This window comes from Ammospiza caudacuta, chromosome 16 (genome assembly GCF_027887145.1).
Source record: "Ammospiza caudacuta isolate bAmmCau1 chromosome 16, bAmmCau1.pri, whole genome shotgun sequence".
NCBI classification, from domain to species: domain Eukaryota; kingdom Metazoa; phylum Chordata; class Aves; order Passeriformes; family Passerellidae; genus Ammospiza; species Ammospiza caudacuta.
Window position 1 is genome coordinate 6,671,365 of NC_080608.1, and position 25,215 is coordinate 6,696,579.

General features: G+C 41.7%; 1 protein-coding gene across 1 annotated transcript; it reads right to left on the minus strand.

Moving 5' to 3' along the window:
• Positions 1-630: 630 nt before the first annotated feature.
• Positions 631-6,958, minus strand: CCNG1 (cyclin G1). The gene is made up of 7 exons (XM_058815184.1): positions 6,806-6,958; positions 6,141-6,398; positions 4,885-5,138; positions 4,218-4,296; positions 4,037-4,135; positions 3,597-3,791; positions 631-2,984 (listed from the first exon to the last, which is right to left on the minus strand). The coding sequence occupies exons 2-6, from the start codon at positions 6,396-6,398 to the stop codon at positions 3,600-3,602; spliced, it is 882 nt and encodes a 293-aa protein (XP_058671167.1). The 5' UTR covers positions 6,806-6,958; the 3' UTR covers positions 631-2,984; positions 3,597-3,599.
• Between the last annotated feature and the right edge of the window lie 18,257 nt (positions 6,959-25,215).

The window sequence follows — 25,215 nt, forward strand, 5'->3', positions numbered from 1 at the left end:
ACTGGTGGTGAGCAGTGCTGCATCCAGCTGGCAGCCAGGCACCAGTTGTGTTCTCAGGGCTCTGTGCTGGGGCCAGCTCTGTTCAGTATCTTTATTGATGGCACGGATGAGGGGATTGAGTCTTTCATTAGTAAATTTGCAGATGACACTAAGCTGGGAACATGTGTTGATCTGCTGGAAGGTAGGAAGGCTCTGCAGGGAGACCTGGAATGGTTGGATGGATGGGCAGAGTCCAGTGGGATGAAATTTAATAAACCTGAGTGCCAAGTCCTGCATTTTGGCCACAGTAACCCCCTGCAGTGTTATAGGCTGGGGACGGTGTGGCTGGACAGTGCCCAGGCACAAAGGGACCTGGGGGTACTGGCTGACAGCCCGCTGAACATGAGCCAGCAGCGTGCCCTGGTGGCCAGGAAGGCCAGTGGCTCCTGGCCTGGATCAGGAATGGTGTGGGCAGCAGGAAGGTCAGTCTGCCCCTGTACTGCGCACTGGTGAGGGCACACCCTGGGTGCTGTGTCCAGCTCTGGCCCCTCAGCTTGGGAAGGATGTTGAGATGCTTGAGCGCATCCAGAGGAGGCAACGAGGCTGGAGAGGGGCTGGGAACACAAACCTGAGAGGAACCAGAGGGAGCTGGGGGTGCTCAGCCTGGAGAAAAGGAGACTCAGGGGTGACCTCATCACTCTCTACAGATCCCTGAAAGGTGCCTGTATTCAGGTGGGAGGTGGTCTCTTTCTCCAGGCAGCAACTGACAGAATGAGAGGACACAGCCTTAAGCTGTACCAAAGGAAATACAGGTTGGATACTAGGAAAAAGTTATTTATGGAAAGAGTGATGATGAATTAAAAAGGCCTGCCTGGGGAGGTGGTGGAGTCACCACCCCCAAATGTGTTTAAAAAGACTGGATGTGGCACTCAGTGCCATGGCTTAATTGAGGTGTCAGGGCATGGGTTGGACTCAATGTTATCTTGAAGGTCTCTTCAAACCTAGTCATTCTGTGATGCCTGTGTTCCACCTGGACATGAGGAACAAATTCTTTCCTGTGCAGCCACTGTGCACAGGAACAGGTTTCCCTAGGATGGTATGGAGTCTGACTTACTGGAGTTAATCAAGAAATGTCTGGACAAAATCTGGTGTCATGTGCTCTGGGATAACCCTGCTTGAGCAAGGTGGGACCAGCTGATCCCACCCATGGTCCCTTCCATCCTGACCATTCTGTGATTCACTGCTGAAGAACAGATATTTTCATATATTTAGCATTTTCTCATATGGTTCCTCCTACACAGCCTCAACCTCTTATAAAAATAAACTGGGGGAAAAAAAAATCTGCATTATGTCTTACCTCCTGCCTGAAAATTTTTCTCCAGGTTCTGTTCAGGTCTAAGTCACATTTATAGGCTTCCTACTAATCTTTCATAACACACATTACAGGAAAAAAGCTACTTAGTTAAGCACATTTCAATGTTTAATTTAAAGGTACATATCTTGAGACAGGACAATTAGAATTGCACACTGCATCCTCTCCCAGCAGGCTGACCACACCTTTGAATCACTTTGCACAGGTCAGCACAATGCCCAGGCAGCACTGACAGGTGTGACAGCCACTTACATGTTTTGCAGTGCAATCACTCCCATGAGCTCATGAGAGGATTTGATTTGTCCAATAGAGAGCTTTGGTATGGAGTCTTCTGTGAAAGCTTTAACTAGTTTGAGATATGCAAAGAATGGTTTCCACCTCAGCTGGTACCATGACAGGGAAGGGTTGGCTGGCCAACACCTCATCCCACACTCTGATCTCTCCTTCTCCACTCCATCAGTCCATATAACAATTAGCTTTAACAGCCTGTTGCCAACAGCCTCTGTCCCACAGTGATGCAGAATTCAAGAGGACATTAGCAACTCTCCCAGAACCCCTTTTCATCTAACTTACAATAATACACTCTTATTATTCACTTCCTTGGTAGCACTAGAAGCATGAATGCCTCAAATATTGACCTGGTCTTCAGAACAGTTGTGTTTTACAAAGCTTACCATGAAAGAGATCAGAGTTGAAGCAATCTTCAGTGTTTCTCATCTGGATTACTCCTACACAGAGGCCACGGGGGGAACTAGCCCTGCTCCTACTGTACCTGTAACAATGTGCCTGTTCAGTATCAGCATTTACCTCTAGTACAGCAAAACTCTGGAAAACTAATGTCAGATTTAGGGCATGACAGGGTTACATGTGACCCAGTTCTTTGCCTTAGTCCTTTATCAGGTATCACCAAGTTTTACACTCAATGAGTGGCATCAGCAAACTACAGCTCTTACCAAATACTGCAATGACTGATGCTGTGCTAGTGACTGTCTTTGCTAAAGGAACACAGTAAAGTTCCTCCTTTCTCCTGCTCTACCTACCTGACACATTCAGTGGGTATCACAGGCTGCTGTTTAATGTGTCTGTGGTAGGAGGCCAGTGCCCATCCTGGCAGGAACACGTGGACACAAGGTACTGCCCAAGCAGCACACCAGGTGAGCTGGCAGGCATTTGCTGTTGTCATCAGGATTGAGTTGGATTAGTCTTTCTTTTCTTAACACACTGCAGCACTGCACTACTGCACATCAGATTTTCCTAGTATTGCATAATCCTCAGAAAGTGAACCAGGTTTTAAAAATTAATACCTAATTCAGCACCTGCAGTTACTGTAAACTGAGGTTAGATTACACAAACTGCTCTACAAACTCTAAGGTGTTAAAATCCCTTGTATTGGGATTGTGTTATTCCACTGACTAGTGAACAGTCTACCAAGTAAGAATGAAAACTGACACCACATACTGAATTCATCATGAAAAGAACTGGTATTTGCTGGAAGGATCTTTAGTCTGAAATGTTACATGTTCTTTCCATGAGTTGAGCTCTTCATTATTAAGATCACGGTTCAGACTGTTTTTCAGATATCTGTGTGCCTGTTGACAAGGTCACAGGATGGTCTTCCCATTTTATTGTACTCCTGTAAAAAAACCCAAACAAAGCAGTCAACAGAAATGCTTTCTACAAGAGCAAGCAAAGCATGAGATCTTAATATAGCAAAACAGCAAGATGGCTGTTAGAGAAAAACGTGTAGCCTCTGGAAGTAAAGTCCAGGTAAGAAGTTTACCATTTTACAGAGTAAAACAACAGTAACAGGAATAACTGAATTACAGATTTTAGCCTTCACTAAGCAGTTCTACAAGTAAAACTGTATTAAACTGTCTAAGTGGCTTAAGTGAACAATTACAAGAAACTCATTCTAACAGCCTGGTTTTATTTTTGGCTAAGAGCAAGGCAAAGGTTTTTTTCCCCTTTTCCAAGCTTTACTTCACATTTTAGTGTGAGTGTGGTCCCAATGTCTGTAGAACATTTCTGGCACCACAACACACATCAGTTCTTTCTCCAGTTCATACATTGATTAGGTTGTCCCTTCTTTAGGTACAGCATGGTCTAAGCATGAACATGAGAACAGGCAACTACACTTCTATTCCATGATTCCAGGAGGTAACCTGTAAAACCCTGGAGGTAGTTAACAGCTAATTTTACTTCTACATTATCAGAAGTTGATTTTACAGATTTTACAAAGCCTTACCTATTATGAGGTGGTCTCTGGAATGGTAGGAAGGTGTGCTATTCTGTAGTAGCTGTGTTTAAGCTGCCGAGCTGTACGTCCAGACACAATCCATTTTAATTTCTGCACATTTGGTTTGGAACACTTGCTTGAGGAATATTCTCTAAGGCACTTCAACACTAGCTCCTTCCAGAAGGTCAATTCTCTGTTGCTTATCTACATAACAAGACAGAATGTCCTGTGTTAACAGCTAGCTAAATCTTTACTTTGTACATGCACTTTCAGCTTCTTCAACAAGACAGGCAGCCAAATATCTCAGGCCAAATGAAAAAAAACCAACAAAACATCACAAGAAAGCCACAAAAGAAACCAATATGCCAATGCACCTGTTCCTTCCCCACTGTGTAGACCTTTCCATGCACTTTGCTTCCACCCTCCCCTGAAACTTTATCTGCACATACCTTGGAATGTAACTGTAGAAATTCCAATGGCTCTGTCAACTCCAGCAGTTTTTGCTCTTCTATCTCTAGTGCCAAAATAGACAGTGCCAAGACAGAAGGCTGGAGAGAGAGAAGATGGTTTTAGACACTGCTTTGCTAAGTTTCAGCAGTTTAATTTTCTCTGAACTTTGAAGATCTTTACCTTGGCTTTAGAAAACATGATTCTGCAGTGACAGGCCTTAAGCTGGGTCTCAAGTCTCTCAAAATTAAGGTATTTTCTCCTGTAATAAGAACAGATAAGTGAATCTAGAGGAATGCAAGATTGATCAAGGCAACATCACTCTGGGAACTCAGAGAAGCAGCAAGAATGTTCATTATCTAAACAAAGGCCTCATTTGTCCCAGAACTTCTGGGGTTACATTCAAACAGGTGTTCAGTTTTGGCAGCCTCAATGCCAAAAATAAATCTTGTGTTACACTGGGGAAGAGTTGCATTACCAAAGCAGGCTTAACAAGGAATTTCAGTGCTTACTAGCAAAAGGAATCTTTTTAAACCAGATTTTGCAATCTTTACAATGAGGCAATACTTCACTGCAGCATAAGCAGAGATTTATTATACCATCATTATTGAGCAAGTTTGGTTTTCGGCTCAGAGAGCAATACTCCATTTATACAAATAATATTTAAAGTTACAATAATATTAAACCACAGATGCTCACATTTATGACAATTACAAGTAGGGGGAAAAGTCTGTGGAATTTTTAAAGTATAGAAAGGCCAAGCACTCAAGCAATTTCCCTGCTTATTGTTCTACATTCTACATTTTCTGGTCTTAGGCAGTTATAGCAAAATCAGCATTAGTTATTGTACCTTTCACAGCTTAAATTCTCATGAATGAATGAATGATAGAGCTGTAGAAATTGGAAGGCAGTTATAGCTTTGATTTTCCAACCCAATTTCTCCAGTATGATTTTCTCCATCCTCATCATATCAGAAACAGTGAATCTATACTGGCTGATTCGGATTAAATCAGTGGCCAAGGGCACATTCCTCTCTTCTTCTGATGCCTTCACAGCCAAGTAGAAGCAGCTGAGTCCAACACAGCCCAAGTGTTTAGGCTGTACCTAAAGAAAAGTGAATTATTTTTAGAGAAGAAGGCCTCTGATCAGTTATTACAACATGCAAGTATCAAACTGTAGGCACCAATCTATTTCATCAAAAAATTATGAGGGATGAGGGGTTGTTTTGTTTTGGAGACTGAAAACTAAATCTTTTACTCTATGTTACTATCTTTATTTAGCTGAACAAATAAACAGTTATGCACTGTAAATTGCGTCTCATTCTTCTAAAAAGCAAAGACTGCAGAGCAATTTTGATTGAGGTAGAACTGACTTGCTAATAAAGTTCTAAAATAGCCTAATAGGAAGGCTTTAGGACATAAAGTGTTCTGCGTGGTGAGTGATAGTAAAATATTGGGGGATTACAACTTTATTTTAACTATGTATACAAACATATATATGTACATGTATATATAAATGGTCTTATTTTATTCCCTGATTTTTACTGCCTAATCTGGATTCACAAGTCTTTGAAATCATCATTTTCCCATCCATTCCATCTAGCTTTCTCATTTTTGTTTGAACACACAAGCAAAACAAGCTTTTGTCCTTGTCCAAATTGTACAATGGTAATCCTGTCTTGTTCGACAATTTAAAACAACTCAGGTCAGCATGTCACATCTGCACAGGAGAGTGCAGTGCTAACTGATGTCTGACCAGATTTTAAGTGTTCAACAGGATCTTCATATACACAGGGTAAATTGATAGGTTGAAAAGGCAGTTAAATAAGAAGTAATTTAACTTTTTCTGTATCAATGCAGCAGCACAGGCAGTCTGTGTTGGTCTAAGTCATTAACATGTCCTGTTTCCCAGCCCATGGACATCCTTCAGTTATTTCTTTTCCAGAGGAAACCTTTCTTAACAATACCAAAATCTGAACGGAGAACACAATTTTTTAGCTCTGCGCAATCATAAATCTCTGGAAGGAGCTTAACCTTTATCTAAACCCAAGACATTCCAGTTTCGAATAGGAACTAAGCTGAGAGCTTACCCTTTAAAAAGCCTTACCTTCATTTTTGACAAGAATCTATCCAAGAAATTCACGGCTAGAGAGAACGTCTCGGTGTGGAAGCCAAAGAACTGAGTCAAGCTGAGGAGATCCTTCACCTCGAAGTCTCGCAGCCGTGCTGTCATTCGCAGCCCATTGTCGTGGGCAGCCTCGAGCAGCCGGAGCCCGGCGGCGCGGGGCTGGGCCCGCAGCTCCTGCTCCAGCATCGCGGGCAGCTCCAGCACCGGGTCCCGAGCGCTCGCCGGGGTATCGATCATCTGCCGAGAGAAACAGCGCGGCCGGTCAAACAGCTGGAACGCGGCAAACTCACCAAACCCGCACAAACTCTGCGGCGAGGCGCGGCAGGCCGGGCACACGCTCGGAGCGCGCCGGGGCACCCGCGGCCCCGCAGCCCGGGGCTGTGAGGGGCACGGCGGGGCCGCGCCGGCCGCGCCTCCCGGGACATGCCCGGGCCTGCCCTCGCTGCCGCGGGGCTCGGCCGGTGGACGGGCGACCTGCGCGCTCCGCCGGGGGACGGAGGAACAGAGGGACAGAAACACAGAGGAACAGAGGGACGGAGGGACAACGCCCCCCCCACGGAAGGGACGGGAGACGACGGGACAGACACGGCACGGAGACGCCAAACGCGCAGCCGGCGGGACGGGAGCCGGCCGCGCGCCCTTACCTTGTCTGTGCGGCCCCGCTCCCTGCCCGGGAGGGGAAGGGCCGGACGGGCTGGAGTGTCCAGAGGGGGAGCAGGGCCGGACGGGCTGGAGTGTCCGGAGGGGGAGCAGGGCCGGGCGGTTGGGGCCGGCGGTCGGGCCGGGCTCTGTCCGGCCCCGCGGCACCGGCGCGCAGCCCCAGCCCGCGAGCCGCGCCCCGCCCGCGCAGTGGCGCCCTCTGGCGGCCCCGCCGCGCCAGGCCCCGCCCCCGCCAGCTGGCCCCGCCCCTTCCCGCGCCTGAAGGGGGAGCGTGCCCGCGCTCCTTTCACCCCTAGGCGGGGAGGGACCGGGAGGGAGCCGCCCGGTGTGTCCCGGCCGCTGAGGGATCGGCCTGGCCTTGGCCATTGAGGGACTGGCCCGGTGTGGCTCGGCCATCGAGGGACCGGCCCGGCCATAGAGGGACCGACCCGGCCCGGCCCAGCCCGGCCCGACCGCTCTGATAGTCCCGCTCGTTGGGGCGCTTGGAGCTCCCCGAGCGTGCGGTATTAACTTAGAGTTAAAACGCTTAGGTTTTAACTTTTGTATTTTTCAGGTTCTGTGCTGCTTTAGTATGTAGTTCTGAGCTTCATTTTAAGTGTTGGTAAGATTTCTTCACAGAGTAGGGAGACAAAACAGTTCCTTCTCTAGCTTGGGACTAAGGACAGCCACCCAGATTTCAGGCCCAAGAGCATGGACAACAACGTGGCCAAACAACAAAGAAAAAAACAAGAAGGATGGGACTTCATAACCTAAAGCTGTAATGGCACAATTAATTCCAATATGCAAATGGACCAGAACTTATAAAAGTGAGAGATCTTGTGACCAGTCATCCATATTTTTGTGGCCACTTTGGTTCATCTTGAGTGTAGTCCTGGCTGGGCTCTTGTGCTGCTCAAGGTGGATCCACTGAGGCCTTTTAATAAATACCTGCTTTACTCTTTAAGTCTGTCTAGCCTCTGTTCTAGGCCAGCCTTGGTAAGGCATCAGTACAAATGGCTCTTAAAGCATAAATGGCTTCTCAGCCCTGGGGTGGCTCCTGGCTGGGTTTCCGGGCCAGGGCAGATGCTGTGCCCCAGGGCTGAAGGCTGGTGAGGTTCAATGCTTTACTGCTCCCACCTCCTGCATGACTGAAACTTCTCCAGTACAAGGCATTAAAGGGTTCATGTCTTTAACACTTTCCAGCCCCTCTGACAATATATGCATCAAAAGTGATATTCATACTACTTTCTCCTATTGTACTTACTGTGGATTTATTGTGGGTTTGTTTAATTCTTCCTGTCACCTGTGGAAATTAATTAAAATTTGTTTTATTGGAAGAACCTTTCTACTTCAGAATAACTTCCAGCAGGCAGGACTGGAAGGAAATATAGTTAGAGATGCAGAAGTTTTTAAGAAAAATGTGTTTTTCATAGCAAAAGCTTGGATTTCTGGAAGGCTCAGTGGAAGTCAGAATGAGGGAGTCCTTGGGTGTGAAGGTGAAATGACCAAATACCATACCTGTGCCTCTTTCCCCTCCAAAACACTTGAAGTAGAAACTTAAGATTTCTTCTACTTGCTGTCCATTTCGCTTCCTTCCTCTGACCTTTGCAAACCACTGAGATGCACTGAGAGAATGCATTGAAAAGGCACTGGTTTGACCTTCATTATAATGCCCTTGATTTGCATGTCTATTGGACAAGAAAAAGTAATTTGTTAAAAAAATGAGAATTGAAGCATCAATCCCAGGTCTCATGCCACAGCCCATCTGAGAGAAAATGAATTGTCTTTTGGTGCTATGAAGTCTAAACTGTAAATCAATCTGTTGCTATTGGATGACATTCCCATATAATTGCCCATGAAAGCAAACTCAAGTACTTCAAGTATTCACAGATGCAGCACATCAGAAATAAAGATTATAGCAAATCAGATGTCATGAATATGGATATTTATGTTGCCAGTAAATAGTCTGAGTTATCTAAATTAAAATTCAAAATTATATATTGCAAAGGAAGTGTTCTTCTTTTTTTTTTTTTTTTAAGAGTTGGAAAACATTTGCAGTATTCTTCCTGTCATTACTATGCACATAATAATCATGTGAAGCAAATGATACTTCTTTTCATGCTGCTTGTTTTAAATAGCTTTTATTTTTTATTTCTCAAACTGCTCTTAAAAATAGACTAAGGGAGTGCTGTAAAAAGCAGAGGGCCATGGATCTGGTTTGAAGCCACTGACAGCAGGCAAACTCATCAACACTGCTTTTTGTTCTTTCAGAAGGATTCTGGACTGAGGTGACAGCAAGGAAAAGCAGTTCATGTTGATTAAATATAACATATAAGTTATGATTCTAAAATTTGGGATTAGGCATTTGGCAAACAGAAGCCCAAAACACCTTTGTGGGGCTACTGTGGGCACTTGGGCAGCAGCTTGAGAAGTGTCTTGCTGTGAGCTGCCAGACTTCTCACTGGAGTGGCTGCAGTGAGTGCTCATAGTCCATCTGCTCTGCAGGCTGCTTCAAGAGAGGGCAGAGATGAGATGGAGGATTCAGACTGGATAGCAAAGATGCTACCTCTTCTCTCCTAGATGTCTGTTCCGCCTCTTCAGTGGGTGTCATGCCTGAGACAAGGACACACACATTTCTTGTGGATTGGTCTGGTAACTGAGGGCACTCCCCCATTGCTCCCAGTGCCTGTGCCAAGCTGAGGAGTGCTGGCAGTGCTGCAGGGCTGGGTGGGGAGCCTGCCACAGAAGCAGAGTGGATAGTTGCAGGAGTGGTATCTTCACCTCTTGTCTGCTTAACCCATGTCAGATGTATTTCAGAAATTTATTTGTTTAATCTTCACTGCCACAGTCAGCACCTGCAGGGTGTAAATATGTGCACTGGCTCACCTGAGATTTCCACCTGTTATAGATGAGTAATGACATGGTTGGTTCTCACAGTTAGGGGGTGAACATTATATGCATGCTAAGAGAAGTTTTGTAAATGTAATGTTACTGTAATATGTCCTCACCCTTGCATTAGCACAGGATGGCCTTGGTGGTTGGGGCATTTGGGGAGGGTTGGCTCTCTACTGCAGTAACACCTGACCCCAAATCAAGGTGTAAGAAAGTGATCTCCACCACTGGACAGCAAGGAAGGAGTCGACTGACAAGACTTTAGGAGGGGCTAGTGGTATAAAAGGCAGAGCATCTGTTTCAAAGACAAGCACGTGGCTGAGAGTCACAGGGGCTCTCAGTGCTGTATTTTTTCCGTATTTGATCCTTCTGTTGTATTTTTTGTTAAGATTTAATAAACCTTTGAAATTTTAAAAGTGACCAGTCATTTCTCACACACCCATGCTCTCACACACCCATACACCCAAGGATCCAGGAGCCTCAGTAAGTTCAGGGTCCAGGAAGGACTGTGGCTGGCCTGCTCTCCTGCTTGGCCAGACACGCTCCCGTGTTGACATGGTGTTTCTGTTGACACCATTCCGGAAAATCCTTTGCTGTTTCACACTCCTTTCCCCCAGCCCTTGCTAAGAGCATCAGCAAGCATTATGAATATGACTGGAGTGTAGTTAGCTGCCCTACAAGAAGAGGGTGTGGATGAGGTATGAAATCATGGATCTGCAGTGTAAACTTAAAAACTAGCAGCAGTCCTGTGCTCTTCATGGTTACATATTTTCCCCTGATAATTTTCAGCCAGGTATTTTCTCCCACTTTGAGAAGATTCAGGAGTGCTTTTTTAGGAAGTGTCATGTCAGCTGGATTTGGAACAAAGAGTAATTTGTTGAACAGACAGGGAAAGCTGAGACTGGGCACTTGTGGTGATTAAGAGGCCTGCAAAAGTGTGTTTTTGTTAATCACCCTGGGAGGAGCAGCCTGGGGAAAGTGTCAGTTCCCTTCAGAGAGAACTGTTAGAAATACTTGAGTCATTACAAGACAGTACAAAGTCATGCTTCATGTTTCAATATTTTAATTTTTTTTGCTTATGGACTGAATGTTTCCAATGGTTGTGTGGGTGCTGCACAGTTGCTTTAGGCTTACTGATAGTGGGCTCATTGTTCCTGACTACTCTGGAATAACAGTTGGTGAGCCCTCTAAGCTGAGACTTGGCAAGATGGAAATACATGGTTTGTCTTTTTTTTGTTAAGAAAAAAAAATAGGAAGTCAATCACTTGCACTTGGAAGATGTTATTTCTTTTTTAGAAAGTCAACTTTTCAATAAATCCCAAAAGAATGCACTAATTGAGGGCTCAGGAGATCTCAGTGGTTGAAAACAATTTGCTAAAAGCAGTACTGGGAGTCTTTGGCACTGTGCTTGGCTAAAGAGCCCAAAGAGATGGCATGAGCAAGTAATTTTTGTTTGATGGATCACATAGGAGTTGGAGATAAGCAAAAATACACAGAAAAGATTGCTGGGGAAAAAAAAAAAGTAACTTGGATACATTATTCCTGCCACAATCTCCAGAAGCAGGGTGATACCTGATCATGGGAGTTTGCCTCGGCTGGGTTTGTATCTTTTTAAAAAATAAATATTTTGTCCTGTTATCTGTGTTTTATTTTCAAGAAAAGAGGTTCTGCTAATTCCTAATGTGATTTACCAAATGACTTAAGTAGTTCATGTAGTAATTTAAACAACCAGGAGTTAAATATCTTTTTCTAAACCATAGGTTTTCAGTACAGCAGTCTCCACTCAGTCAGGATCCATGTTGTTGTGCCAACCCTGTGGTTAGAGCTCATCTCAGAATATGGAGTATCAGGATATTTCAGTTCATGTGCAGAACTACATCCTTCTTTTCAAAAGCTGTTTCAGAAGAAAAATGGACTGGTGTTCAGGAAGGCAGAGCTGTGATTAAAGGACAGGCTGCTTCCCTGATGGCCCCTTTTGGTTTTAGTGCAGATCTTCAGATAACCTAATGAAGTGAATTTTGTTCTTGCAAGGAGAAACCATAGCAACCTGCCACTTTAGAATGCAGGGTATATAATCTATCTGTCCTTCAGATAGTATTTTGCAGTCCAGAAATAGTCATAGTCTCCTAATGTGTGAATGTAAAATGTCAGACAAATGTAGCTGGAGTGACAGTGTTGTCTCTGAGGGGAACATGAGCCCTGTTGTGCTGCTTGTCTGGTGCTGCACATTTGAAAAGCAGATCCCAGAGGAGGATGAAGAAAGTCTATTTTTTAGTTTTTAATATATGGGTGAGAGAGGTGCTGTGAAATTTGGTAATTGAAAGAGATGCTGCAGTCCCCTCAGTGCTGCTCTCACCTTGCCTCTGACCTGTACGTGCCTCTACTATTTTTATAGTTTTCTTAAACTATGGCATATAGAATTCCAAGTTTTTAGTCAGTGGTCTCTGATACCACTTTGTGGAGGCTCAAACAGTGCTGTAACTACTCAGTAATCCTGTAGTGAGACCAAATGCCCTGCAACCTGCTCACAGCTGGCCAAAGCTGTTTGCTGAAAACATGGAACACATTCCTTCTTGCTTAAATAAAGAAATGCTTGTGAGCAGCCTCACTGACTTCTGCTTGTGTCACCCTCCCACTGCAAGATCTGAAACAGCTGAGAGAAGTAATTTCTGCAGAAACCAGCACTGATTACTGAACAGTTAAAATTTAGCTTGTGAGCCTCAGAACTAGCTGCCAGTTTTAGGGACTGGGTTTCCAGTCTGAGAAGGGATGACTTAGCTTTTTTTTTTTTGTGGAAAGGGCCAAATGAGTAGTGCATTGAAGGCATAAATAGGCAAATATTTAATGATACTGCTAGGGATTGATTTAGACTAAACAGCTAACTAATTATTTTCCTTAAAAATATCATCCTGACCTCAGCTTCTGGAGGGAGTGTTTAAAAATCAACTTAAATGGCACAGAATGCTCTTTATGAATGCATGTCTTGTGGAATAGAGGCATTTCAAATAGTTTTTTGCTATTAATTAAAGGTTAACAGCCAAAATTATTGTTTAAAATGCTATTTCAATAGGGCTGTGATTTACTTAAGAGGAGAGCAAAATAATGTTGGTTTGTTAGTTGGGTTTTTTCTGTTTCTGTGTCATACTGGGTCAAGGCTGTGTGAGTCCTTCTGCTCCTTTAAACTGATCTGGTTCCTTATTGTTTTTGACACATTGATTGGTTTAAATTATGGTTAATAAATTTTTTCTTGTCATGACTCCATTTCCTTGCCTTTTTTGGAAATCAGATCTGTTCAATAGCAGTTCTTGTCCTTCTGCCCCCTTTAGGTTGGTTTTTCATCCACCCTTGAGTAGTTATTCCTTTATGAATAACAGTGGAGAATGTTTAAGCTATTCCCATTGTCACTATTTTTGTTGTTACCTCTTTCTATTTGATCTCAATCCCAGTTGTTTTCAGCTTTTGATTTGTTTGCACTGCATATTTGGTGTTTGCATTTGTATGTAGATGGATTCAGCACTGAAATCACTTGTTACCACTCGTGTGGAAGAAAGTGCTGTGGTTTTCTTGGCTTGGTGATTTGATTTGTTCGTTTGCCCAGGTGTACTAGCAGGTTTTTCTCCTTGTCTTGCTAGGGGATCTAAAAGGAATCTCTTCGTTGAGAGAGGACACTTAAACTTGAAGGAAAATGTAAATGACAGCATGTATTCTCAGATCTGTAGTACCAAAACTAATGAAACAAACAATCATGTGGAAAATTAAAATCTGTCCTGGTAGAAAGGGAGATTCAGCCTTCTCCCAGATGAGGGCAGTGGTGGCTCACAGATAGCACAGTCCCTGCTCATGTTTCATGTGACGCTCATTACAGACTGCGAGATTTGCTGTATTTATATTAGGAGTTTCAGCGAATGTGTTGTGGAATTACTTTTATAAATTCAGGGCTGAGAAATACGAGAAAAGAATGTGAAGGGAGATATTTTTATATAGAGAACTTTCAACTTAACCTCCCGCCAGAAGGATTTTTGAATTTTGAAGAAAATCAGGACAACTTGCTGAAGGGAATAAGATGCACTCACTTGACAAATAGAGTTTGCAAATCTATATCTGAAGTGTTCTAGATTTTCAAATCATCAAGTTTACAATAATGAAAAGTAATTTTTTCTGAAGGATTGTTTTCCATACACAGTGTTTCATTTTACCATTTAGCTCGATACCCAGCAAATCTATTTACATGCACTTAAATCTTGTACTTTTAATTGCTACATCCTCGTGTGGCTGCTTTGCAGCAGCAGTTATGGAAGTTTTAGATGAGTAATTTCTCCTCTCTTTGCCTTAACATAAGACCCATCATGCTTTTTTTAATTGGCTTTCAGTATTGAGTAATATTAAGGGATTTGCAGGAGAATAATGTGTTGTTGTAGGGGTTTTGATGGATGTTGTATTTTGAAGTGTGACTTCTCTACCAATTGAGGATTTTTTGACATGACATCTAGGGACACAGGTTTTGGGGCAGGTAGTGTAGCAATGAAGATAAGCTTGTAACTCGACAGATAGCTTGCTGAAGTGGCAGAAGAACTGGATTGAATGAGAGAATTAATTATGTAATTGGGTATTATGGTTTTGAGAATCTGCTGATATTATGTCCAGTCTGCTTTTGTTTGTTCTCTGTGTCTGCACAGCTTTGCATAAGCTTGTGCTCCAGTGAGTCTGGAATCTCTGCAGTCACAAGCCAATAATGGTGCAGAACAGTGAGCTGAGGTCTCTGCAGAAGACTTGGCAGATTATTAAATGAACTGAAAGAGTAATTCCTTGCAAGAACAACTGCTGCTGGCTGATGAAGGGTGGGTTGTTTGTATTTATGTGCCTGCTAACACCACTGCTCATGATGAGAGTTTCCTGAAGGCTTCACTAGAGCAATGTGAAAGATAGATATCTAATCCCTGGTTGGTGCAAAGTGGTAGAGTCACTGGCTTTGAGGTGACAGGGAGCACATCCACACTTCAGGTCTGAGTGTTAACTGCTACGCAAAGCTTTTAAGCTGCAGATCAAGTATATTAGCTTTGCTTGCAAATAATTTTAACTGTAATTTAAGAAATTTATCCAGCTATTTTTTTTTGTTTGATTTATCTTCTAGTATGCCAATGGAGTCTGTACCAGAGAATAATGCTTCCTGCTTTCTATGCCTGGTAAGCAATGGCATGGATGGGCCTTGGAGTCTAAACTCAACCTGTATAAAACATAATCATGTTTTCAAAGTATGTAGGCAGCAAACTTCTGATGAGATGAGGGAGATGTTGGAGGAGTAGGTCTGTATTTACCAGTGGCCTCAGAGAAAGAAGACAGGCCCTGTCCAAGGGGTAACTGCAGGCTAAATGTGCTGTGCTGTGTGGCTGCTGCCTTCTCAATGTGCAAAAGGAGCAATGGCACTTTCCAACTGAACTTGCACGTTTGTGCAGGGATTGTTTGTAGTACAAATATACCTTGTGTGCTGAATGGAGCCATTTTGGCACCTGCATGTCTTCAGGCACTCTGCAGATGTTCTCTTTGTAAGGAATTTGAGGTTAAAGCATCCTTGCTGGTCACTTTCTGTGCCTCAAGTAGTGGGGTCCAGCAGGGACTGGCTCCTTCCTTTGAGGCCACTGGTACATGCATGGTTAGAACAGAGTGGTCAGTGACAGGAGTTTGGGAATCTCTTCTTGGAATGTGGACAGGGAAAACACCCCTCTTGTGTTCTGCTGAGCCTGGAGAACCTGTGCTTTACTAAGCACACAGCTGTAAATTCTCAAGCTGCCTGAAACAAAACCAATACTGATTAGTATTAGTTAGTTAAATATTTATGGACTCCTGGCTGGATGTGTATTATGTTGTAACATAGTATGGTTTTCAGGTAAAAGCTGTGAAGTAAAATTGATTCTGATCTTGGCTTGGGAAACTCTTCCCTAGGAGGCATTTACAGATCAGCTGGCTGCTGATCTGAATCTAGCACGAGCCTAGGTCTGAGGAACTGCAGAGGAATGGAGAATTATGGTAACACTGTGTTTGCAAACCTTCTATTTCACATTTACCACGAGGTTTGTGAATATGTGCATTGGACAGGAAGCTTAGTGCTGTCTCCATGTCACTGGATGTTTGTGGGAGGGAAATCTACATTTTGGAGCTTTAGCAGTTTGTGTGCTGAGGTCTCAGAGACAAGGGGCAATGCTCTTTATTTCATTTTGGGTACTCTTCATTACCTTTTGGAAGTACAGTTTGCAAAATAAAAGGCTGTTTGTCAAAATGCCTGCTTTGAATAAAGAGAGTTTTTCCATAAGGTTAAATTTTCCATGTTGTTATCTATCTTGACAAAATTGCTGTTGCTTCTATCAGTTTCTTAGGTGTCACTTCTCCCTTTTTGATTTGTTCCTTGCTTCCTGTAAATGAGCTTATACATTATGCATCTAGAAGCTATTTTTCTGGTATTCCTCTACAGAATAACTTAAAATATGCAGCAATCAATGCTGCTCAGAAAAACTGTCATATTTGTGTTCCCAGACTTCTTGAAAGGTTAAAGCCCTGTAGCTGACTCAAAGGTGATAGCATTCTCTCTAATGGATTGCACAGAAAATCAATAGGAAAGAACTATTGTTTGAAAATGTTATTACAAGCTAATGTCAGATATAAAAATATATATCAATAAGATTGTTTTTGCTGGTGACACAAGAATGTGTGGTTTATGCAGTTACTCTGTATGCAGTTTCATTTTTCTTTCAGGGTAATGAGCATCTTTACACTTCAGTGTTTCATACCTTTCTTTTTCTTACATCTGATTTGATTTAATTGTAACATGGAACGTTTTTCAGACTGACAGAGGAAGACCTATAAAGGCTGTCTTCATAATCATTGCTGTGAGATAAAGACCTGCAGCATTTCAGATGTTTGTTTTTCTTCCTTTCAATGCTCACTTATTGTGTGTCTCAGTTCCTACTGAGGAAAATAATTTAAGGAAGATATGAATTACCAATTACTGCTTTGTTTATCCCAGTAGATAAACAGAAAATGTGTTTCTTGCTTGTCTTGTAAAAAAAAGTATGGTTTTGTTAGAAAGTATTTTAGAACTTCAAGCAGAAATCAAAGGACTGTTAACAGCTACCTCCATAAACTTGGCATTAGCAACTAATGTCTTGATTTACTTAAGAAAAGAATGAGTTGAAACACTGGCTAATAGAAATAATCTGAGTGTTTTTAATGTGACCTTCAAACAATATAACCTGTAATTTCTAAGGTCCTGTGGTGCTAAACTTCTGTCCTCTGGTAGGACTAGATAGTCAGGATGGTGTAATGTTAATTGCTTTTGTCTCTCGTGGTCCGATTTCTTTTCAATCTCTTGCCTACATTTGTGATTTCCAGTGCTTGCTGTGCTGATAAAGCTTCTTGGACCTGTTTGCCTCAGTCAAGAGCTGCTGTGCATTGTAGGGAAGGCCCATGCTGCTGCTGGGAATGTGGAAGGAATTTCTGCCCTGCCAAAGATTTTCAGCTCTACCTTTTTATTCCCTTTCACCCTGGCCTTGGCCCAAAATCTGCATTGCTGATTCTCTGCTAAGCAGCAACACGTCCAAATGCTAACAGCACAATTTGTTACCAGGCCACAGATAATGAAGAATTTACTGAAGGAAAACATTTTGAGCATTTATATTCAGTTCTTTCCTGGGCATAGAAAGTTATGAATCCTGTAGGGTATAGGCAGGAGCTATGATACTGATGTCTGCAGCCCCACCCTTCTAACAGCACCTGTAGTCTTCACTGCACCAGGCATTGACCAGACATAATGCAAGAGCTCCCAGCTTTAATAGCTGGTAACAAGTCAAAGCTTAGCTATGAATGAAGGGGAAATGACTCTTTTTTTTGGTGAATCCCTAAATCCTCATTCAATGTATTTCATCAGAATCATGCTTTGCCTCTCTTTCTATTTTTTTAATCACTCTTATGTGGAAGATCTCTGAGACAGCACTGAAAGCCAGTCACTTTCATAAAGTGCTCCAGGGAGGTTCTAAGTTCCAACTCATCACAGCATTTACTTTGTAATTGTAAAGGCTATTCCTTATGGGCAATAAAAAAGGATTTAGAAAGGAAGATACAAATTTTATTTATTATATTTAAAAATAAAAGTCTTTGAACAGAGAACTACTGAACTGTTGAGAAAAATCTCAAGTTTTTTCTCCATGTGATAGAAATTGTTTATTTACAGCAGGTAGTTATTGGGAGCTGCTTTTCCCCAGTAGGTTTGGAAAACCAAACGCCCTGTAAGTCTTCCTAGCCCTTAAAAATTGCAGTTTGAGTTTGTGAGGTACTTAAATGTAGGCACACAGTTTGTGGTGATTGGGAGTGGGGCTGGTCCAGCCTCATCCCTAATTGTCTACAGCTGTGTGCTCAGGTGAATGATATTGGAGATAACGAGGCATGGAGAGCCCAGGGGCACTGAGCAGTCACACAGGGAGCAGAGGGCACACAGGTGCAGGGCATCAACAGGAGGGGATAGAAGGCTGGGCTGAAGAGCAGTAAAAGGCAGATGCTTGATGCCTTCTGAAGTTGTCTGGTGTTGCTCTGGGTATTGTAGCTCTCTCAAGTCCTACACTTAAGAAACAGGAAAGAAATTATCTTTATAATACCTACTGTTTCTGGATGGCCTCCTCCATGCCTTTGTGTAACTTCTCAGGTATTAAAAATAGTATTTTAAGGATAAAACCGATGTGCTATTCAATGTGTTGTGGATAAATGCAATCAAAATATTGCAGAAGTACATTTTAAGTACCTAAGTGACTTGTGCTTTAATGGAAACAAGAATTTCAATGGAGGACAGGCATCTTTGGCTGGAGAAGAAAATGTAAGTTCTGCCTTAATTCTCCCTGTAAACCAGGGGAAGGAAGAAGAAGTTTTACTGCAAATCATGCAGAACTGAATTGTCTTTTAAGGTATGTTGAAATTCCCACCTCTTCATTCATGTTGTTTCAGTTTGTAGAATGCTTTGGTTTATAGTTTGAAGTTTACTGAATGCTTCACTTAAAAGAGAAGAATTTTATGTGTATTTATTTGGATGAATTGGATGTGTATTTATTTCTGAAACCTTCTGCAAGTCTGCAGCCTGTGCTTAATCTTTTTGACTGATTTGTTGGAGTTCTCTGTTACCATCCTTCTCAGGGCTGTCTTTCTAGTTAAAGCAGTTCTATGCTTTTGTGAGTCCTGTGAGGTGATGACATGACCAGAATTGTTTTGCATGCCGAGGACTTGCTCTCCCAGATGTGTTGCTGAGCATTCGCCACGACAGCTGAGGTCAACACACATCCAGCATGTCTGAAACTTAAGCCCTGAGGCCCAATCAACCTTTGCTGAAACCAGTGGAGAGGCTGGCAGCAGTGGGAGCTGGACTGAGGACAAAAAGTCTTTTGAGGCTAAAGTCAGAGTGGGAATGTAATGAAATACTGGGTTCCTGCCCAGCTCCAGTGCTGGCTCATCTGTGCTCTGTGCCTCTGTTGCTTGGCTTTGTTTCTGTGAACAATCATTTTAGCACTCTGAAATTTAGCATTTTGAAAGCTCCTTCTGGCACAGACTCTATGTAAGTGTGTGAGTGGCCATGTTTTGTTTGTGTCTTTTTGATGCTGTTCTGGGGAAAATGATGAAACTCAAGTGTGCTGTTTCTTGGTTTGAATATTGTTGGTTCTGTAGGATTTTTCCTGAGACACAGAAGCAGACAGGCCCCTGCTGTAGAGTAAGTGAACATAAAATCACATTGGGACTGTTTTGCACTTGTTCTCTCCACAGTTATTCCAAGTTTATTTTTAATGTGCTGCTCAACACAGTGTGTCTGAGCCAGGACTTCTGCTCAGGGTTCAAAAGGGTAGTTACAGGAGATGAGCCTAAGAGACTTCTCAATACTCTTGGGCAAACCCTGGAGTGGATGAATAATACTGTTACATCCCTTTTGAATGCAAGGAGCAGAGCAGGGGGTTTTGATCCAGCAGCAAACATTGCAGTGTAACTTTGACATCTTCTCATGTGGAAAACAGCTCCTGCTCCACACCTCACAGGCTGAGTTGCCATGGGATCCCAGCCACTTGTAGGCACAAGGGTTTGTTGTTTGGGGGTTTTTTATTTGTTTGTTTCATGCTTTGTTTGCATGAGTCAGTGTTTCACTACAGTCTGGACACTTCCACAGCCCCAAACTATCAAAGATTTATAACTTAGAATCACAAATGAAGCTGATGTTTGGCAAGTCTGAACGGATGGTGTATTTTCATTCCTGCTGCTTATTTAGTGATGTTCAAGCTCCTAAATCTATGTTTGTTGACAGTTTTGTCAGCTATCAAAAAGAAATCTTGCTTTTTGTCTATAAACTCAACAAGTGCCAGGCTCTTGTTTCTCACTCTTTCATGTGAACATGCTTAATGCTCAAATGTGTGGCTGAATTGAGGCAGCTGTGTGGAAGATGTGTTAGTCTTGAACTGCATGAGTGAACCAGGGGTGTTCTTACTGAAGCTCTATGGAAGAGAAGTAGAACAAAATAATCTGTGAGACTAAATGCTTAACTGATGAATGAGAGCTGGTTAAGATATTTTTGACAAAATGCTTTTCTTATAATAGGCTAATTTCAACAGAAAGTTTGTTTTGAAAAGGTTGAGATGTTGCTTCTGGTCAGAAGTTGGAGGATGAGCCCCAGACATCACCAGCTCATATTCCTTACTCTTGTACTTCTAGTTATGAAGAACTTGGCCTAAAGCCTTGGCAATGTAGGTATTTCTGAAGTAGAGATGGAAAGCCCTGATGAATCCCTTGTTTAAATCTCTGATGAACCAGAGAAATGCAGAGAAATATTGTGTCCTTCTGGAGCTTCAGAACCAAATTCCATTACTGCCTGTGGAAGGTCTCATCTTCAATATATATTTAGCCAGTCTATGCTGGCTAAAAACAGATGCAAAAACCTGTACCCCTTGACCACTGTGTTGTGTGAATATCAAGAGATGCTAAACATTTCTACCTTGTGTAATGTGAGTTTCTAGTGATGGATCCTTCCCTGGAGTACCAGAGGAATTCTGGGAGATGTGTTGTCACTGCTTTGTTCTTTTTTTTTTTCTCTCTTTCTCATAAGCTTCTTGATTACCAGAAGCAAGCATTAATAAGAATTAGTGCTGCTTTAAAGCATGAAACCCCATTTATGTAAGTGTGGTTGTGTATCCCAACTAGATGAGGTTTTCCCCAACAGTAAAAGTGTTCCTTGTGCATTCCTCTTTGTTGGGTTTGCTTCTGGTTGTTGTGGAATTCAATGACCTTAGGGATAATTTGCCAAATAAATGCTGTTTGTTCAGAAGCTTATCTAATGCTTGCTAAAGGGCTCTGTAGTCCTCTTAAAGGTGCTTGAATTACTTATTCTGCTTTGTTCAGCATTTTGTACAGTTTGGAATCTGAGTAAAGCTATTAGAGGAAATTGCCATACAAATGGCAAAGTCACTGAGATGAGAGAGGGTAACAAAGAGTAGTGCAATGTGGATGGGGGAAGCATGAAAATAACATTTGTAGTACACAGTGGTACTGCAGCTCAAATGAGATAGAATAAGTGTTTATGTGGGCTGAATGTAATAAAGTCAAATATCCTGATTTAAATGGTGTTCATGATATAACCATAGGTTGATGAAAATCTGTTTTGAGGTTGCAGTGGTCTGTAAAATATGCATGTACCTCCTGAACTGACCATCATGAGTCCTTGCATTGTAAAGTCTATTTGTCTGTAGCATTGCTTGATTGTGTAGTAGATCTTCTTTTTCATACATTTCATGCAGTTTTTTGAACTTTCCCCCAGTTAATCTAATCAATATCCTTCCAATCTACAGAAAAAGGAGGTTTTAGTGTGCTGGCTTCCTCTGTTTGACATTGGAGTCATTAATAAATTAGGCCTGTGTTTCAGATACTCTGTAGTAAGACAAGGAAATGATTTTAAGCGTTCCAACAGTTTCTGCTTAAAAATCAAAATACGATGCCAAGTGGCATCTTGTGTCATTTGCTGCCAGATATCATTTTGCCTCACAGAATTTGAATCCAATCAAGTGGTGTGAAAGCAAAATTAAAAATCGGCCTACTGCTGTTACTTAGAAGCTTTCAAGTGCACTTGGAAAACTGAGATCGATGGAAACCTTTACAGAAATACCAAATTAAAAATAGGGATTATCTCACTAATTTAAAAACTAATTTAAAATCAGCTATCTGCAGCAGGGATTCCTGTTCCATGGAGGACTTTCAAAGTTCACTTCTTATGGCTTCTAAAGTTTTTGAGCTTTGGATTTTGAAAAATGGGAGTGATTGTAGAATAGTCTTCGATGTTTATAAGTGTAGAGTTTCTTTGGCTTTTGCTTGATATGTAAATGTGAAGTGGATATATCACATGTGAATGGGTTTGCAGTGTGGTGACTGGCTGGGTTCTAATTTATTTTCAGATTTATATGCTAGTTTATTTCATTAATCCTGGGTTTTCCTTTTGACTTGTAAGGCTCCTTCTTTTACTTGTTTGCATCTATTCCCAGAAGAGCCCTGTTATGTGCTGAGTAGAGCATCAAGAGGATGCAGATCAAATGCCCTTTGAAAATGAGCATTTGGGGTTTTTTGTTGTTTTTTTTTTTTTTTTTTTTGAGTAGTGGTAATTTAATTTCAGGCAGAGTTTCATTTCCTGCCCATACCATGTAGCAATATTAAGTGTTTTCATGCTCTGCCACTTGTTTTTTTCCTTTATTATTTTTCTATTTATGGTAGTTCCTTAGAAAACATTTTATCTTAATAAGAACAGCCTATCAAGCACAAAGCCAGCAGACTTCACAGTATCACACTCTGTGTGCAGGAGTTCAACTTGCTGCTGCCCCTGCTGCATTCCACACTGCTCTGATGGTGGAAAATGAGCTTTTCTTAATGGTCATATTTGCCTGACAAAAGCACAGGGGGCACCAGTGGCTCATCAGAAAATGACACCATCAGAACCGAGTGAACAGGCTCACAAGAGGTGCCAGAGCTTTTTCTTTTTGGGAGAAATGTGCTGAACACCAGCACCTCTGATCAGCGTTTGCATTCCCTGTTCATTGCAGAGACTCTTTAAAATGCCATTTGCATTGATGATGGTATAATTGACATGGCTCCCTAAGGAGCTGTGAGGATTGTAGGAAGCTTAAATCTCAGGAAAAGTCATCTGTTCTTGGGACTCTTTTATAGTCTAACATCTCATTGCTGGCAGGTTTTGCTTTGTTGTATGTTATCATTCTATTAATAAAGAGCCATCAGTATTATGGCTCTTCTCAAGTTCCCAGCAGTATTTTTGTTAAATCTAATTGAACATTAACTTGGTAATTAGCATTACCACTTCATTCTATTGGATAATTGACTGCATATTTCTCTCTTGAATGGCTTTTCTGGAAGATATAGTGAAATAAACTTTTATAATGAAATTATTAACTTATATAAGGTTTCATTATTTCAGTAGTAAAAGTAGTAGGATAGGCAGTAGAAAGTCTGTATTTGGTTTCCAGAGCTCCAAAGGCTAGGGATAATGCAAGTACAAATGAATGGCTAACAACTACAGAACTAAGAAACTTAAAATGTTAAAGGGATTTGGGAATGATTACATGATTTGCGTGTCCACATGTTATATATTTAGTGAGAAGATCTTGGTAATGAAAATGGTATCAGAAGGAGTAGGAGAGGTGTTGGCTTAATCTGTGGCATCTAAGTGTGATTGCTTGTCTTTGGAAACAAAAGCTTTCATTTGAATTCAGTAGAAGATAGTGGATGAAGTTCTGATTTGATACTTAAGTGCAAATTTGCTGTAATTTCACTGAAGGCTAAACTTAAACCCACACTAAACCACCACCAAAAATTACCTTACATTTAGTTAGTCCATGTTCTTTTAACCTATAATTCAGGTGAAGCCCCTTGCTCTCAAAGGAGGTACTGTGTGTTAACTTAAGCTCCTTCAGATGGACATTGGACATATTTGTATTTTTAGGTACTCCAAAGAGAAATTGCAGTGGTGATCAGTTTTGGGTGCTTATTTTATGCAATGGTTGAAATACAATTCCTGAGCAGTGAAGGATTGCAGTTTAAATTTCAGCTTTTTGTAAGGGTAAAAGAGGTGTAAAAACTATTAGTCATTATGTTTCGCAAGCATTTAAGTGTGTTAAAAACACAAATCAACCACATTACACATCAAATTATGGAAGGGAGAAGGCGAGGAAGGTCTCAAAGTGATTTTTGTGCAAATTTTCTCATTATTTGGTCCTGAATTCCCAGTATTTTATGTTAATTATGTCAGTTAATTATTGAGGGTTTACAAGTGCCTGTGTAGAGACTGACAAAGGATTTCCTTTTTTGAATCTGTAATTGAGGAAGTAGGAAGGCAGCATTAGATGTGTGGAAAGAAAAGTGGAAAAATTTGCAGTAGCTAGTGTTAAGGAAGATGCTGTTTATGGCACAAAAGCCTTGACAAGTTCACTCTCATAGGATTTTTTTTTTTTGAGAATCAAAAGAAACACACCAGTGCCTTTTTACAGGTTAAATGCCATTGGAAAAGAAGATTGAGGGAGGTGTAACATGAACAGTTCAGGCACTGCACAAAGGTTGTCTGACACATGGCCAAGGGAAGGACAAAGTCAGGCTCCCACACTGTTATTTCCCCTTTCCTTCTCTCTCTCTGTGTTTGCACTGTACCTTTATTTGGCTGAAAATTAATTTCATGTGTCATCTACCAATGAGTGCAAGACATCTACAGAAACACAGTGTGGTGTATGAAATGATTTCATATTGGTGCTTCAAATCTAGGTAGTTCTTTATTCATTTAAATAGTTTTGACTCAATTTTTGCTATCACAGATTAAAGGAGATACTCAAGAATGGGGAGCTTGATTCTGTTTATTTGTACTTTTGGAGAACATACTGAATACTAAAGGGTATTAAAAAAGATGCCTTTCTATAATTTTTCATCTTCAAACTTCTGGATTACACAATAAATGTGAATGATCACAGTGATCCATGGCATGTTGCCTCTTGTCATTTTTCTAGCAACTGCTGCTATTTGCAATTGTTATTCTCTTTTTGCATCTTGCCCTACATTTTCTGGGAGCTGCTGCTGAAGAGAATGACCCTCAGACTGTTTGTTGTTTATCACAAAACATTTACCAATGGTGGCATCTTTGTAACTTGATCAAAGTGTAGCTCTGGTAATTTCATTTCCCTTGCCTCAGGTATAATTGCCCAGAATTACATTTGTCATGTCTCCCCTTATTGCCTGTTGAGCAGTGGCTGTAGGGCACCCCAGCTGAAGAACAGGATGCAGGGGGATGAGGTGTTCCTGATGTTTCTCCCAACAATCTGAAAGGTGGTTAGTACCTCTAGGAATTTTAGAATCCATGTTTGGTTTATTATTATTCAAATCTTAGCCTTCTTCAAGAGATGTGGGGGAGGAAGTTCAGTCATCTCACTGGTGTATCCTAAGCACAGACATTTTCTTACCAATTTGCATTGTA

Coding starts and splice junctions, on each gene's coding strand:
- CCNG1 (XM_058815184.1), bottom strand. CDS start 6,398: ATGATCGATACCCCGGCGAGCGCTCGGGACCCGGTGCTGGAGCTGCCC. Junction 4,297..4,884: donor GAGAATTTAAGCTGTGAAAG/GTACAATAACTA, acceptor TTCTTATTACAG/GAGAAAATACCTTAATTTTG. Junction 3,792..4,036: donor TTCTACAGTTACATTCCAAG/GTATGTGCAGAT, acceptor CTTGTTATGTAG/ATAAGCAACAGAGAATTGAC.